The sequence below is a fragment of the Neoarius graeffei genome, chromosome 2 (genome assembly GCF_027579695.1).
Source record: "Neoarius graeffei isolate fNeoGra1 chromosome 2, fNeoGra1.pri, whole genome shotgun sequence".
Lineage (NCBI taxonomy): Eukaryota > Metazoa > Chordata > Actinopteri > Siluriformes > Ariidae > Neoarius > Neoarius graeffei.
Window position 1 is genome coordinate 92,232,723 of NC_083570.1, and position 18,117 is coordinate 92,250,839.

General features: G+C 45.2%; 1 protein-coding gene across 1 annotated transcript in view; it reads right to left on the bottom strand.

Moving 5' to 3' along the window:
- Positions 1-18,117, bottom strand: part of pdgfrb (platelet-derived growth factor receptor, beta polypeptide) — a 105,217-nt gene that overhangs the window by 24,960 nt on the left and 62,140 nt on the right. The window contains exons 6-7 of the mRNA XM_060915204.1: positions 15,702-15,870; positions 12-192 (exon numbers count right to left, since the gene is read on the bottom strand). Coding sequence (XP_060771187.1) covers positions 12-192; positions 15,702-15,870 — 350 coding nt within the window. The remainder of the gene's footprint in view (positions 1-11; positions 193-15,701; positions 15,871-18,117) is intronic.

Here is an 18,117-nt window from a genome sequence, read left to right on the forward strand (position 1 = left end):
TATTTCGTTACCTGGTCTCTTGCTCCTGTCTCACGTCAATGACATTGTCTCCGTTGATCATGGCTCCATCTTTGCTCCAGTGGACGCGAGGCTTGGGGTATGCCTCCACCTCCACCCTCAGCTCCACATTCTCATGAAGTAACGCTGAGACATTGGGGCTTAGAAATGAGCTCAGCTCGACAAAACCTCTCTCTGAAAAACAAGACACGACTCATGAGATTTCCACTCACGCTGTGTGCAGCATTAACATCTTCAACTTCAAAGGCAGCTTCAGACTTACAGTCGTCACTCTCATGACTGCATCCTCTTTCCTATTATTTTAACTCATCAGGTTATTGGCACTGAATAACATGCTTATGTTTTAAGATGAATGACTGAGTTATAAGTTGAGACTTGAGGGGTTTATAAAAAAAGACAGAAATATGGATTTTCGACTTATACTGTTAGTCACTAAAACTACCATACCGATCTCAATGCCAGGTCGTGGACGATATCATATGCTGTCATGACTGGTATATTAACACTGGTATCTAGTCTACACTTTCATTAACATTTTCAAAAATAAGCTTTGATAAAGTAATATTGTAGGATTTATATAGGTTTTATGTCAAAACCAGTGAAAAGTTTTATACTGCTTTATCTTTATATGAACAAAAAAAGAAAAACGCCTTCATAATTATATTATGGGTCGACAATTTGAGACGTTGTGTCTGTAATTTTTTAACCTCATGTTATTGTTTTGTCTGTACTGCAGCTTGTACTGTATTTTGTGTTATGTGTCTAGTTCTTATAGGATAATGAATGAATGTTTTTCAATCGAAGTGCTGGTGATCCATTTGTACCTGCAGCTTAACTTTTTTTTCTTCTTACAAAGCCTACATACTGACCAAATAAATTATTTTAATGCACAGAAACTAAAGCGGTAATCAAATTTGCAGTTACAACATCACTCTCAGAAAACTCTCAGAAAAAAGTATGTCATTGTACCTTTAGGGGTACAACGGGTTGTCACCGGGGCAGTACCCTCTAAGGTACTTATCTGTACCATTTATATACTGATTGGGAACATGTATGTACCTTTTTGACCTTAAAAAGGTACACATAGTTACCTTGAGGTCCAATAATGAGCCCTAGGGGGTACATTAGAATAGATTGTACCTTGGGGGACAGAAATGGACTCCTACTGTACCCCTATTTCTGACAGGAAGGGCTGTGTGTACTTTCTATAACTTTCTCAAAGAGTCTTGAATGTGTTGTTGTTTGTAAAGAATTCAAAATAATGAAATTCAATGTCACGAAAATGCAGCGATAATCTACAAATTAACTGAGCAACTGATAGAGCACTAGAAAATCACTAAAAAGCTGTGATGTTTCATTTTATCACCATGATAACTCAAGTACCTCTGGTAAAGTTCCATACATAACATTAAAAAAAAAAAGTAGAAGGTTTGGTTAAGAATGAGCATGACATTACTCTCACGATGATGAATGGTCTGTAGAAGAAATAATCATTTGACTGGCAATGAACTGATTTGGCATCAATGCTAATTATGACATGCTCAGTATATCCAGAACAGAGCTAAAAATCAACCGGATCATGTATTTTGCTTGTGATGTATCAAGAAGTCGTAACACTTTCTTTCCTCGCAGCATTTTGTCATTTCACTTTTTTCACTATTTCAATTTTTACAATACTTCCGCTGCTCATTTTTTCCCCTGTATTAGCATTATAGTTTTGTGCTATCTGATTTCCCCCACAGTCCAAAGACATGCATGTTAACTGGTGACTCTAAATTGACTGTAGGTGTGAATGTGGGTGTGAATGGTTGTCTGTATGTGTCAGCCCTGTGATGACCTGGCGACTTGTCCAGGGTGTACCCTGCCTCTCGCCCATAGTCAGTTGGGATAGGCTCCAGCTTGCCCACGACCTTGCACAGGATAAGCGGTTATGGATAATGGATGGATGGATAGTTTGGCTAACAATCTTACAACAATTATTACTAAAATAGTTAACTTGTTGCAGTCTTCATTATGATCAAAACTTATGAATGCATTTTGTAAAATTCTTGCATGAGAAAAAGAAGTAATAAGGTCAACTCTAAGTTCAACATCTACAGATTTTATCAGTCTACAGTCCACATGATCTACTTTCAGTGTAGGTTTCCGGTCCCCCCAGGTAAACCACATAACAGTCAGTGCAGCAGCTACATGTCACCCATTACCTTAAACTCACTTTTGCTTCCCATCCAGTCACTTCACAAGAACATGGGACAAAAGAGATAAAGGAAGTGTAAATGGAGCTCTCTCATCTCATCTCATTATCTGTAGCCGCTTTATCCTGTTCTACAGGGTCGCAGGCAAGCTGGAGCCTATCCCAGCTGACTACGGGCGAAAGGCGGGGTACACCCTGGACAAGTCGCCAGGTCATCACAGGGCTGACACATGGACACAGACAACCGTAAATGGAGCTATGTCTCCTCAAAAAAAAGTCTCCTTTTGTGTGATGGCTGCTTTCCCAGTAAAATGGTGGATGTGATGAAGAGGGTCTGTTCTGAGGCGGAACTGTGGAGGAGTTAGTCATTACTACTATGGAGTACTGCTTTTCCCTCTGGGTGCTCCGGTTTCCCCCACAGTCCAAAGACACGCAGGTTAGGCTAATCGGTGGCTCTAAATTGACCGTAGGTGTGAATGGTTGTCTGTGTCTATGTGTCAGCCCTGTGATGACCTGGCAACTTGTCCAGGGTGTACCCCGCCTTTCGCCCGTAGTCAGCTGGGATAGGCTCCACACTGTAAAAAATGTCCGTAGAATTAACAGTGAATTTATGTAAAATCATGACATAAAAAAACTGTAAATACTAAAACAATGAAGCAGTGTGTAATTTACATCAATATACTGTAAAACTCCTAACCAAATGCCACTGTTAATTTAACAGTAAGAATATGTTGAATTGATCATATTTTTTTGTATAATTTACAAATTGTTGTAGTTTAAACACAGACAAACTGTAAGACTAAAACAGAATGTGATGGTTAAAATTACATCATTGCCCTGTTAAAAAAACAAAAACATGCCCACCATTGTGGCTCAGTCAACTAAGGCGTCATACAATGAATCTGGGGACCTGGGTTCAATTCCGACCTGAGGTCATTTCCCAATCCCTCCCCGTCTCTCTTTCCAGCTCATTTCCTGTCTCTGCACTGTCCTATCCAATAAAGGTGAAAAAATTCTAAAAAAATATATCTGTCTAGTAGATCATTGCTTGTAACCATCATTTTGAATCATTGTTTATTGTACAATGAATATCCGTAAAATTAACAGTTATGTACTGATTATTGTACATTGAATACCTGTAAAATTGAACATTTTCAAACTGTTGTTTTTACAAGTGTTGATATACCTTACCGTAAAGCCATATACACTGTCACTGTATTTTTTACGGTGAAAAAATGGCAACCACAGCTGCCAGTTTTTCACTGTAAATTTGACAAGATTTTTTTTTACAGTGCAGCTTGCCTGCGACCCTGAACAGGATAAGCGGTTATGGATAATGGATGGATGGTAGTGGGAAGAGAGGAACATGTCACACTATTTATATGCTAAATCATCTGCCTGAAACTGTAGTGTTTAGATTAGGAAATAAACAGGAATTACTGAAAAAAAGGAAAGAAAGAAAAGAAAAAGATTGTAAACAAAATGTCACCATTTGCTGGTGTAATTTGCAAAATGAAAATCTTTTTTTATGACCTAACAATGCTTTATTTTTGTGATATATTCTTTCTTTTGAAATAAAAGGTCTCAATTCGACTTTATATATACATATAGTAGTATATGATGGATAGTTTGGTTTTGAGTGGTTAAAAAAAATCCAGAAGTAAATTAATCCTCCAGAATGCAGAGAGGATCTTACACCAGTACCGGAGGTGGGAAGCTCTAACATGTGTTCAGATTATTTGTCGGGAAATGATTTGCAAATATTTGGAAACATAAAGACACCAAATCAGTACTAGGTTTAAAAATATTTTCCCATGAAATTAAGAACGCATTTAAAAGAAAATAAGTTTTCTCAAATTATTTTAATGGTGTAGCTTAGAACGTATAGTTTTAATACAAAGTAAACATTGTTAGTACTAAGAGTACCTTAGTAATATTACCACTCCGCTCTATTATTCTTGCACCTAACAAATACCTGGATCATGCATGCTGTGTGTGTGTGTGTGTGTGTGTGTGTGTGTGTGTGTGTGTGTGTCTTTGGAACCTTTATTTATTTAAACAACAACAGGGTAGTCCAATCAGTGGCAAAATGCCTCTGCTGTCAAAAGGAGCCCTGTTATACACACATATATGTCTTTCAACAACAACAAAAAAACAATTATAATAAAATTTGACTACATTATTTACAATATATACTCAATATTCAATCTAACAATAAGTACAAAAAAGCTAAAATATAAAAGGATTATTAAAATGTATAAAAATATAATTATATTGGAATAGACCCCTCCCGAATTCGCCCGGACGCCCACGAAACAAAGGCCAAAAGCCGAGACCGAACCAACCACCCATCAAAGCCGACCTCAACCCGTGATCACCGCTCCGCGAGCATCCAAGCGAATCCGGGAAAGGTCAAATAATCATCAACTATAATTGTAACCTATTAAAAATTATACATCCATGATAACAAAATGATTTCTTCACCAGCTCAGTTCTTACCCTTGGTAAATGTAACATATTGCTTTGTCTTTGTCTTTGTTTGCGAACCTGTTGTGTATGGCATTATTAAAAGTAAAATAATTTCTGAAAAATTGCAGGCAACTCCCATTAATACATTTCTTAAGTTTGAACATGTGGTCGTCACGCCTACTTTGTAGGGTGGACCAATGGACTGCATCTAAGGCCCCATCACTCTCGCCTATTCTAGTAACTATCCTTGCAGCATGCCACTGAAATCTTTCTAGAGATGTAGAATTTCCGATACCACAGCACCCCCATACATTATCACAGTATTCAAGAACAGGGCGAATGAAAGATGTATACATAATATTCGCACAGTGTAACGTTAAATTATTCCTTATACGCCCTAGCATACCCAGCCTTTTGCCAACCTTAGATAATATATACTGGATATGGGAATTCCATGAAAGGCATTCATCAAAAATAATTCCCAAATATTTAAATTCAAATGCACATTTAATAGGGCGGCCACTGAATAGTATATTAAAATCAGAAACCACAGTGTGTGTGTGTTATGCATAATTCACACCTAAAAACAGCCAGGTTCATTATCACTTTCAGCAGGCGACTTTGCGAAGCACATTACGTCTACATAAAGCTGCACATGTGCTGCAGAATCCCTGGTGCTCTCACAAAGCTTCCTATTCAGTTGCATTTAGTCGCAGTCAGCTCTTTCCTTCCTCTTATAGACACTCAGTGTGTTTGGAGTCGAGGCATACAGGGAAGGAGCTAAATGCACCGCAGTGTGTGTAGCAGTCCAGCTAGTACAGTTTGACATGGTGGCTGCTTAAAATAACACATCTCATTTCAAAAGAATGTCAACATTCATGTCCGTGATTTGCTCTACAGCTGAATCGTTGAGTAAAGGGTAAGCCATGAAAGCCAGCATTCGTTGAAAGACTGACGGGCTGATTTAATTTGCCGTTTAAATGAAGCTGTTGATGCAGGTTTAATTTATGATTGACATCACAAGTCAGTTGCAAACATTTACACCCAGTTGGTAAATACAGAAATACTATGGTACTGTATTGAAATATACTTTAGCAATGTTATTACTTGAATATCAATTCAGCAATATTAATATTAACCTTTAAAAAGCAAGAAACTAGCTGTCCAATCACAGCTCACACCTCAAAAAAACAATTAGACAAAATATGTTTGTTTGGGGGCGGCATGGTGGTGTAGTGGTTAGAGCTGTCGCCTCGCAGCAAGAAGGTCCTGGGTTCGAGCCCAGCAGCCGACGAGGGCCTTTCTGTGTGGAGTTTGCATGCTCTCCTCGTGTCCGCGTGGGTTTCCTCCGGGTGCTCCGGTTTCCCCCAAAGGCATGCAGGTTAGGCTAATTGGTGACTCTAAAGTGAATGTGAGTGTGAATGGTTGTTTGTCTCGATGTGTCAGCCCTGCAATGACCTGGTGACTTATCCAGGGTGTACCCTGCCTTTCACCCATCGTCAGCTTGGGTGGTGAGGTAAAAAAAAAAAAAAGTTGTCTCATCACTATTTTCACCTCAAATGTGGATTTGTGGTGGAACTGTTTCCAATAAGAAAACATCTCATCCCATTATCTCTAGCCGCTTTATCCTGTTCTACAGGGTCACAGGCAAGCTGGAGCCTATCCCAGCTGACTACGGGCGAAAGGCAGGGTACACCCTGGACAAGTCGCCAGGTCATCACAGGGCTGACACATAGACACAGACAACCATTCACACCTACAGTCAATTTAGAGTCACCAGTTAACCTAACCTGCATGTCTTTGGGGGAAACCGGAGCACCCGGAGGAAACCCACACGGACACGGGGAGAACATGCAAACTCCGCACAGAAAGGCCCTCGCTGGCCGCTGGGCTCAAACCCAGAGCCTTCTTGCTGTGAGGCAACCGTGCTAACCACTATACCACCATGCCGCCCAAGGTTCTGGGTTCTGTGTGGGGTTTGTATGTTCTCTTGAAGGACTTTGGCAAGCACCCTTGTGGTGTTTGTAGGAAAGGAGTTGGTGTGAACTCCATCTTCTGCCACTGCTGTAAACACTGCACCGGTACCAGCAGCAGACTGACTCCTGACCCTGACTTCAAATTCAGTTGTTTCCTTGGTACAGCCTGCCCCATCGATGGCAGACCTATTGACCATCTGATGGTTGATGAGCACAAGCTAGAGGTGGTAAACTCCTTCTGTTACCTGGGAGACTCAATCTCAGCTGGAGGTGGCTGTGAGGCTGCTACTATCACTCAAGTAAGAACTGCCTGGGGTAAATTCTATGAACTTCTACCCATCCTGACAAGCAAAAGCCTTTCCATGAGAACCCGGGGCAATATTTATAACATCTGTGTGAGAGGTGCAATGCTATATGCCAGCGAGTGCTGGGCCCTAAAGAAGGCTGACTTTGTAGATTTCAAAGGAACGAGCGATCAGTGGTCAAGTGGATTTGTGGAGTGAGAAGAGACAATGACTGTGGCAGTTCGTGTAAATGGGTGGAGCACAGAAGGACGGCAGGACAGAACTGAGAGTGCAAAAAAACTCTTTATTCAGCTTTTCAGCTGTCAATACACACACGCGCACACATCAGCTATCTGCTGTCGAGAGACTCCCTCTGCTCTCACTCTCTCTCCTTAAGAAGGGCGCGGTCACTGGGAAGACACACAAACACATCAATTAACAACAGGTGTAATGATTCTGCCACTTAACTTCCCCGACTCCGCCCTCCTGTCACAGACCGATGCTAGACCACGCCCCCGCTGCCACATACCCCCACCGCCCAACTCAGGCCGGGCAGCCGTCCGGCCCGTAGCCGACTCCCCCCCCTTGACGGGAGAGGAAGTCCGCCACGACCATCTGTGCCCCCGGCCTGTGGATCACCTTGAAGTTAAAGGGTTGGAGTGCCAGATACCAACGGGTGATCCGCGCATTGGCATCCTTCATGCGGTGGAGCCACTGGAGGGGCGCGTGGTCCGAACAGAGGGTGAAAGGGCGTCCCAGCAGGTAGTACCGGAGGGCGAGGACCGCCCACTTGATTGCCAGGCACTCCTTTTCGATGGTACTGTAGCGCCCCTCATGCACTGACAGCTTGCGGCTAATGTACAAGACAGGGCGATCCTCCCCCTCCACCTGCTGGGACAAAACGGCCCCCAGCCCTCTGTCCGACGCATCCGTCTGCAACATAAAAGGGAGAGAAAAGTCAGGGGAGTGTAAAAGTGGCCCCCCACACAGTGCAGCCTTAACCTTAGAAAAAGCCCGCTGGCATTGCTCCGTCCACTGGACCGGATCTGGTGCCCCCTTTTTAGTCAGATCAGTCAGCGGGCTGGTGACGTCCGAATAATTAGGTATAAACCTACGATAATAGCCAGCCAGCCCCAGGAACTGTCTCACCCCCTTTTTGGTCTTGGGCCTCGGGCAGGCCGCAATCGCTGCAGTCTTGTTAATTTGGGGACGCACCTGCCCGTTGCCCAAGTGGAAGCCCAGATACCGTACTTCCACCCGCCCAATCGCACACTTCTTCGGGTTGGCCGTGAGACCCGCCCGCCTCAGCGACCTAAGGACGGCCCTCAGGTGTTGGAGGTGCTGCGGCCAGTCATTACTATAAATAATAATATCATCCAAGTACGCGGCCGCATAGGTGGCATGGGGGCAGAGGACCCTGTCCATCAGCCGCTGAAACGTAGCAGGCGCCCCAAACAGCCCAAAAGGAAGTGTGACGAATTGGTGTAAGCCGAACGGTGTGGAAAAGGCCGTTTTTTCACGGGATAATGGAGTCAAGGGGATCTGCCAATAACCCTTTGTTAAATCCAGTGTCGAGTAAAAACGAGCCGTGCCTAGCCGATCGAGCAACTCATCAATACGAGGCATTGGGTACGCATCGAATTTAGACACCGCGTTGACTTTTCTATAGTCCACACAGAACCGGACCGACCCGTCGGCCTTGGGTACCAAGACCACCGGGCTGCTCCAGTCACTGTGGGACTCCTCGACGATGCCCATTTCGAGCACGGCCTCGAGTTCTTCCCGAACCACCTTTTTCTTGTGTTCGGGTAACCTGTAAGGGCGGCTACGCACTACCACCCCCGGGGGCGTCTCAATGTGGTGCTCTATGAGGTTAGTGCGGCCGGGCAGGGGTGAGAACACGTCCGAAAACTCGGTCTGCAACTGGGCAACCTCCGCGAGTTGGGTCGGGGAGAGGTGGTCTCCACAGGGGACCGGAGAGGGACGTGATGCCAATGTTCCTTTTTGAACCTCCGGCCCCAGCTCCGCCTTCTCTGGAACCACCGACACCAACGCCACGGGGACCTCCTCGTTCCAGAGTTTGAGTAGGTTGAGGTGGTAAATCTGTAGCGCCCCACCCCTGTCCGTTCGTTTCACCTCATAGTCGACGTCCCCGACTCGCCGTGTGACCTCAAAGGGTCCTTGCCACTTGGCGACTAATTTAGAGCTCGATGTGGGCAACAGTACGAGTACCTTCTCTCCCGGTGCAAACTCTCTAAGGCGCGTACCCTTGTCGTACAGGCGGGTTTGCCGTTCTTGGGCCTGCCGCAAATTCTCCTGGGTTAGTTGTGCGAGTGTGTGGAGTTTTGCGCGCAGGTCAATAACATATTGAATTTCATTTTTGCTTGGTGAAAGTCCCTCCTCCCAATTTTCTCGCAGCACATCTAAAATGCCGCGTGGCTTACGCCCATATAGTAATTCAAACGGGGAGAACCCCGTGGAGGCTTGGGGGACTTCTCGCACTGCAAAGAGCAAGGGTTCGAGCCATTTATCCCAGTTACGCGCGTCCTCGCTTACAAATTTCTTAATTATGTTTTTAAGGGTGCGATTAAACCGTTCCACTAAGCCGTCCGTTTGTGGGTGATAAACGCTGGTGCGGATCGGCTTAATACCTAATAACCCATACAGTTCCTTCAGTGTTCGTGACATAAACGAGGTGCCTTGGTCAGTCAGAATCTCTTTCGGGATTCCAACTCGGGAGATGACGCGGAAGAGTGCCTCCGCAATACTGCGTGCTGAGATATTGCGCAGAGGCACCGCTTCCGGGTATCGCGTTGCATAGTCCACCAGAACTAATATAAAGCGGTACCCTCGTGCTGACCGATCTAATGGCCCGACGAGATCCATCCCAATTCTTTCGAACGGGGTCTCGATTAACGGTAGAGGGCGCAAAGGCGCTTTTGGAATGGCCGCTGGGTTTACTAACTGGCATTCGCGGCATGCCGTACACCACCTACGGACATCGCCGCGAATCCCCGGCCAATAGAATCGGGCCATTATTCGGGCTAGTGTTTTATCCTGCCCTAAGTGTCCAGCCATGGGATTAAAGTGAGCCGCCTGGAATACCAATTCCCGGCGGCTCTTCGGAATTAAAAGCTGCGTGACTCGCTCTTTCGTTTGAGTGTCCTGCGTCACTCGGTATAATCTATCCTTCATAATCGCGAAGTAGGGGAAGGACGGGGTGGCGTTGGGCGGGAGCGTTTGACCATCGATTACTCTCACTTGGTCAAACGCATGCCGCAGTCTCGTCTCGCGATTGCTCTAACGGGAAATCCGCGAGGGATTCCCCAATAGAGAGAGGAGGAGCCGGCGGCTCCTCACTCTGGCGCGGAGATGACGTAGACGGCTCTGTGACAGCTGCTCCCGCCAAAGCGACACTGGGACCTCCCCCTGTCAAATGGCAGGACCCACTCTTGACTAAGTGTGTCATTAAACCCCGAAATCCCGGCCAATCCGTCCCCAAAATTAAAGAGTGGGTAAGGCGAGGATTAACCGCCGCCTTTACTATAAATTTTTCCCCTCTGAAAATAATGTGGACCGACACTAAAGGGTAGTTGTGAACATCCCCGTGCACACATAACACCTTCACCAATTGTGCTCCCCCCAATGCCTCGTCTTGCACCAGGTTTTGGTGGATTGAGGTCTGATTACAGCCAGAATCCACCAACGCCTGATATGTATCCCCTTGGATACTCACCGGTATGCGATACGCTCCGGCCCGATCGAGGGCGGCTCCTGGCGCGTTGGGGATCCGAACCACCGCGCCCACCTCCATTATCGAGCACTGCTGTTGGAGGTGGCCCGGTTCCCCGCAGCACCAGCAAACCGGCCCGGGCTTCCTCTCTGCACTAGTGCTCTGGGGCTCACTCACCTGAGGGGGGGGAGAGACAGACACAGAAGGGAGACACGAAAGGGCACCGCGGGTGCGGCGGGCCGGCTGAGGTGGCGCCGGCCCCCGTCTCCGCGGTGGGGGAATGGGGCGAGGAGAAGACACAGGAGGAAGAGAGAGAGAGAGGAGAGAAGAGAAGAGGTCGTCTGCTGTCCTGCCGTCGGGACAGCCGCCAGATGATCCTCCGCCAGCTCGATTGCCTGATCCAGCGACGCCGGGCGGTGGCACTGGACCCACTCTGCGGTTCCTGCTGGTAGACGCGCGACGAACTGTTCCAGTACCACCTGGTCGATGAGTCCCTCGGCGTCGCAGCTGTCGGCCCTCAACCACTGCCAGCAGGCGTCCCGGAGTTGCTGGCCAAACGCGAACGGCCGGCCGACTTCCTCCAAGCGTAGAGCGCGGAAACGCTGATGATGTTGCTCCGGGGTGCGTCCCACCCGCTGGAGGACGGCCCGGCGAAGGTCCGCGTAGGCCAGCCGGCGGTCGGCGGGGAGCTGTAGCGCGGCCAGCTGCGCCTCTCCCGTTAGCAGGGGGAGGAGCCGCGCCGCGCGCTGTTCCACCGGCCACCCCGAGGTCTCTGCTACCTGCTCAAAGAGCGTGAAGAATGCCTCGGGGTCGTCCTGTGGGCCCATCTTCGTGAGGGTGGGGGGGGAAGGGCCCGCGGCGGTGGAGTTGGTGGACCCCGCCGACGCGAGGAGGTGCCGGAACGCCCGACGATCTTCCTGTTGCGCCAGCACCAGGGCCTCGAACCGTTGTTCTTGCTCCTTTCGGAGGGCGAGCAGCCCCTGGTGCTGGCTCTGTTGGGCCGTGGCGAGGGCGTGGATCAGGTCGGCGAAGGTGGAGGACTCCATGGGGCTGTTGTCTTCTGTGCTCATTTCCCAGGTTTCAGCACCACTGTGGCAGTTTGTGTAAATGGGTGGAGCACAGAAGGACGGCAGGACAGAACTGAGAGTGCAAAAAAACTCTTTATTCAGCTTTTCAGCTGTCAATACACACACGCGCACACATCAGCTATCTGCTGTCGAGAGACTCCCTCTGCTCTCACTCTCTCTCCTTAAGAAGGGCGCGGTCACTGGGAAGACACACAAACACATCAGTTAACAACAGGTGTAATGATTCTGCCACTTAACTTCCCCGACTCCGCCCTCCTGTCACAGACCGATGCTAGACCACGCCCCCGCTGCCACAATGACATCCCAACCTCTTCCCTGCTTGAGTGGCTAGAAATCAGGGACCTGAAGACAGCCATTTCAGGCAGACACTTAAGATGGTTTGGACATGTGCAATGCAGCAATTAGTGGATTGCCAAGGTGACCAGCCTTAGTGTAACATGGGCAAGGGGTTGCTCGATTGGCAGTAGGTGCCTTTAATAGGTGCGGGGTAGCGTAGTGGGCGTGGTTGTAATTAAGATCAGGTGCCCTGGCAGTTGGCATGACACCTTAAGAGTAGCAGCGTTTCCCACTCATGTCATTTTTTGGGGCTTTGTTTGCCTGTCGTCGTGCTTCACCTCTGTCTGGTTTGTTTGCCTTGCCTGCCTGTCGTGGTGCTCCATCTCCGTTTGGTCGGTTTGCCTCCTTATGAGCTGGCCTCTTGCTCACTGGCCTCGTGTTTTGCATCTCTTTGGAGAGAAATCCACGTTAGTGATTTGCTGTAATCCTTTGTGCTGCCATAATCCTGTGGCGTGTTGTGCTCTGCTTGTGTCCAGAGAACCGTGAAAATTGGTGATTGGCTGAGGACCGCAAAATCTAGTGCATCAACTTTGCTGTGAAGGCGACCAACTAACCCCTGATTCTACGTTGTGGCTGACTGACATTCATACAGGTGGAGCACTCTACGCCACCCCAGCCACTGTTTTTCCTGTGCCCCATTTTTAGTTTAAAGTGTGTGCGTGTGTCCGTGTGTCGGTGTGAGAGGTCGGCTCACGGTGCGTATTTGGCAGTCGCTACCGGTGGGCTGGGTGTTTGTATGCTTGTGTGTATGGTGCGTGCATGTGTGTGCGGTGTGTAAGTTGTGGGTCATTTGGGTTAGTGTTGAAGGGTAACAATTTTTGGTTTTGGCCACTTTGTGTTTTCGTTGCTTCACTGGTTTGTTTAAATTTATTTTCCTTTTTCTTTGTGTGGCCATTGGCATGCAGTGTAATCAGTCAGTGATTTGTGCATTTTTGTATTGTTTTCTTGTCTGCTGAACTGTTTGAAACATTAAGATCTGTCCATTCTGATTGTTGTTGCCCTCAAGGTGTGTAGCCCAAGGACTGAATGAATGTGTGTGTGTTTTATTTATATTTTTATTGGAAAAAATAAATTGTTTATTTTAATACTCCAGTCTCTCTCTCTCCTTCATTGTTCCCTTCATTGGGATCCCCTGCTTGTGGGTTTGGTTAACGTTCAGATTTAATAGTAAACTGTACTGGTTGGTACTCCCCCTGGGGGTTACATTAGTGTGGAGGGACAGATGCCTACGGGCAGGCCATGGAAAACCTGGGCAGAGGTCATCCAGAGTGACGTCTGTGAATACAAGCTGGAGGCCTCTGACACATTGGATAGACGGGGATGGAAAAGAAAAACCAAAATTGCCATGCAATGTTGCACCTGCCTTCCCGTGGAGAAACCAGCGTAAAACCAGGTAGTAGTAGTAGTAGTAGTAGTAGTCCCCATGCCTGTGTAGGTTTCTTCCTGGTGCTCCAGTTTCCTCCCACAGTCAAAAGACTTGCAGATTAGGTCACCTGGCTGCTCTAAATTGCCCATAGGTGTGAATATGAATGGTTGTTCATCTCTGTATTAGCCCTGTGAGAGATTGGCAACCTGACCAGGGTATACCCCGCCTCTCACCCTAAGCCAGCTGGGATTGGTGCCAGCTTCCACAAGACCCTGACGGATAAGTGGTATAGATGATGAATGGATGGATGGATGGATGGATGATGTTTTTCAACTCAATCCAAAGAAAGAGGGAGGTAAATGGAGTTAAGAAAGTTTTCAAATGAGTTATTCTCTCATTTTCCATTTTTCTTAGAAAATGTTATTTCATCAGAAATTAAATGCAATTTCAGCATGGACAATTTGGCAGAGCTGACACGATGTTGACTTTGGCATTTTAGTCTTTTGGGAAATAATTTTAACATTTTAACATGAATTAATCTACGTCTAGATCTTATGAAAATTTCCTTGAAATATCCTGTACAACATAACTGGCGAAATGTCCATCTAGATGACAAAGTGCATTTGTGCCTCAGCGAACTTGTTAACTGCTGCACAAACAAGTCATGTCAAACAAGTCAAGCATCACAGATACTGTCAAGCATCAGACATCAAAATGTTTCCATTTCTGGTTGAGAGTATGCACATTTTAGCTGCTGCTTCTCACTGGAGCTTTTTGGGGGGGTATTGTTCCTTTTGAAAAAGGAAAATCTTTCCTTGGATTTTCCCAGAGCAACAGAAAAGATCAGACAATGGCATATGAGACTGGCAGGACATATAGCGTGGCATGAAGCTCTAGTAGCCCACAAGCTAGTCCTCTGGGAACCTCTCCATGGACACTGCTCTAGAGGTAGACCACACCTAACCTTTGTAGATACACTTCGCAGGGACACTGGACTTGATGACACTTGTGAGATAAAGGTGCTTATGGCTGATAGACTGCTGTGGCAGAACACCATCAATGCTCGGTCCTGGAAGTCAAGTCTCATCTCATCTCATTATCTCTAGCTGCTTTATCCTGTTCTACAGGGTTGCAGGCAAGCTGGAGCCTATCCCCGCTGACTACGGGCGAAAGGTGGGGTACACCCTGGACAAGTCGCCAGGTCATCACAGGGCTGACACATAGACACAGACAACCATTCACACTCACATTCACACCTACGGTCAATTTAGAGTCACCAGTTAACCTAACCTGCATGTCTTTGGACTGTGGGGGAAACCGGAGCACCCGGAGGAAACCCAAGCGGACACGGGGAGAACATGCAAACTCCACACAGAAAGGCCCTCGCCGGCCACGGGGCTCGAACCTGGACCTTCTTGCTGTGAGGCGACAGCGCTAACCACTACACCACCGTGCCACCCGGAAGTCAAGTCAAGTCAAGTAAATCAAGTTATTAATAGTTCTTCTTCACTGTGAGGCCTGAAGAAGACAATGAGCTGGCATATTTTTACAAACAGCTATTTAACTATCTATAGTGCATTTTCTTTTCTTTTAATACTTGCATGATTTTGATGATTCAAAGTCCCTCTCACACCGGAATCTGGTCTTCCCAGGCAGTGTCCTGTCCCAGTACTAACCAACTCTTTAAGACGTATGGGTGTGGCACAGATCTCCATTTCGATAGCCCTCGACCTCTCGCCTATAGATCTAGGGTTACAGCGGGGGGCTAGTCCTCTGGTAACCACAAGAGTTTGACTTCCTCACTCGAATCTGTATTGCAGTGTGCCTTGCTAGATGGCAGTAGGTACCATTTTTATGATGGTCTTTGGTATGACCCAACCACGAGTAGAACTCACAATCTCCTGATCGAGAGGTGGACATGCTAACCACTAGGCCAACTTGTGGTCAGTTTTGATGATTAGATACACTTTATTTCAGAAACTATAAAAGTTATTTGCTCTGGAAGATTCCTCAGATCACCCACATCTCCTGTGTCCTGATTTATCTTTGGTTATGTTTATCTTTAATCTTCATACAGTACATGCATCTAAATAATTTATGTGTTTGACATGGAACTAATTCAACACAGCACAACAAAACCTCTACATCCATCAGATGTTCTCCTTTCACACAGTAACACACAGCAAGCAAACTGCTACAGTGTGAGATTGTGTATGAAAGTTGGTATTGGCACTTACCCAGCACAGTGATGTTGACACTAAGAGAAGTACGTTGGTTGCCCACGCTCTCTTGTGCACGGCAGATGTATTGTCCAGAGTGTTTCAGAGTGGTTTGAGAAATGTTCAGGATGGAGCGCATGCTCATGGTTGCTGAGATTATGTCTGTCAAGGTTTCCACATCTTTAACCTGAGGTTAAACAAGTAACTAAGATGTCAAGAGGATTCACCAGGTAAGAACTAGAACAATAATTATGCATGGCTAAGCATGATGGGAAATTGGCAAACTATTGATTGTTGCTCTGTTGTGCCAAGAGGCCAGGGTATTGAAAGAAATTGGGTTTACATTGGTTTTTGTATGCACTGATTAATGAAAACTCACAAACTCTAAGTGAATTTGGAGTTCATATAAACGAGCTATTTATGAGTCAATATAAAAAGGTGTTTCATTGTATTGTGTGCCAGAATGAATAATGTTGTTCTATCAGTGAATATGAAAGGAAAAACTCCACCAATACTTTAATGCACTGTCCAATTAAGAAAAGAAAAAAAAATCAAGGGTGTTGATTGGTTCAAACAGCAAGAAAACCCACTAGCCTCTGGCACAGCCCAAAAACTGAGCACAGGAAAAAAAAAAAAAAAAACATGCTCGCTAGCAGTTTACAAATGGAATACCATGTACATACATATATAGTACCTACTGATAACAATTTTCACTTGTTAATTCTAACACCCACAAGGAAATCTATGAATGAATTGTTTTGATAAATTTGGGTACTTTTTGTTTGTGAATGTGTCTAAATAATAAAAAGGAAATCACACGTTGGCTTGAAGATATGAAGTTTATCTTCTCATGTTGAAAAACTTGCATTTTTCATGCGAAATACATCTCGGATATGAGTGACATATTTAAATAACATTGGCTGGCGTTGAGTGGTATATCAGATATATTTCATTCAGCTAGCATGATATTGAACGAGTCAAATACGAGATAGACCATGAAAAAAAAGCCAGTCAATATTATTATTATTATTATTATTATTATTATTATTATTATTATTATTATACATACACATTCGCATCTTTCTCTTTCAAAATTCTCTCAAAATTTTCCGCATTTAACAAAGCAAACCTGGCGGCAATGCTTGTTTACAAATTGTCACAGTTACTTGCTAGCATGGAAGTTTTACATATAATAAGTATCTTATGGCATTTTCAATTCACTGTGACAGTTTACTGCAGGTGCCGCAGGCAAACAAAGAAATGCTTCTGCGCATACGCAGCAGAAAACCTTCTCACTGAATATTCGTGTCAGCTCCGACATGTGACATCATGTTGTCTTGACAACCATGCAATATTGTAAACCATATTCAACACTCATTCTCCATTGTATAGAGTGACACAATACACATAGGATAAGCGATATGCTAACAGTATTGCATGTTATCAAACCAAATGAATGAAACCTGCTACACAGTAAAATCGCAAGAGTTAAAATGGCAGTGTTAAGTGTTATTTACTCTAATAGAGTTAAATCAACTACAGCTGGAGTAACAGTTACTCCCGCGCCTTTGTTAAATTACAGAGTTAAAATCATGAGAGTTAAATTAGTCCCACCCCGATTATTATTATTATTATTATTATTATTTTCCCGGGCGGCACGGTGGTGTAGTGGTTAGCGCTGTCGCCTCACAGCAAGAAGGTCCGGGTTCGAGCACCGTGGTCGGCGAGGGCCTTTCTGTGCGGAGTTTGCATGAAATGTATTTACATGGAGCAAAATTAAACTTTATATAAACAATATATTAAATGAGTTGACACTAATAAGAGTAAATTCAAATTTACTCTGGAAAGAGTTGTTTCCCCCCAAGAGTTAATTTTCATCAACTCTCTCTGGTGTTAACCAGAGTTAAATTTTAACTCTATATGGTGTTAAAGTTACTCTGAAAATTTTACTCTGGTCGCAGAGTTAAAGTGACACCCTGTGGAGTGGGACCATATGTTATCCAGACAGAGTTAAAAATTAACTCTATAAGAGTTAATCCAACTCTGCCAAATTTACTTTGTAGAAGGGACTAGAACACGTTTTTATTCCATCGGAAAAAAAAGTGCCCTGTATGGATATAATTAATTTTACTCCAATGACATCACTTTGCGAACATATTCACCACTCAAAGATAAACTTCATATCTTCGCATAACCTTGTAATATCCTATATACACACACATAATTGGAAATGCTATTGACTCAGTGAAAGTTTCTGTTTAAAATACCTGCTACTTAGAGCTAACAAAAACTTAAATGCTATATTAATAATAAAAAAAAGTTAATAATCCAAACTCATTGGTGATTTTAAGTATATTAAGCAGAACTTATATTGTACTTTATTAACAATTTATAAATGCATTATAAACATGGCTATAAACTGCAATGCTTTTTC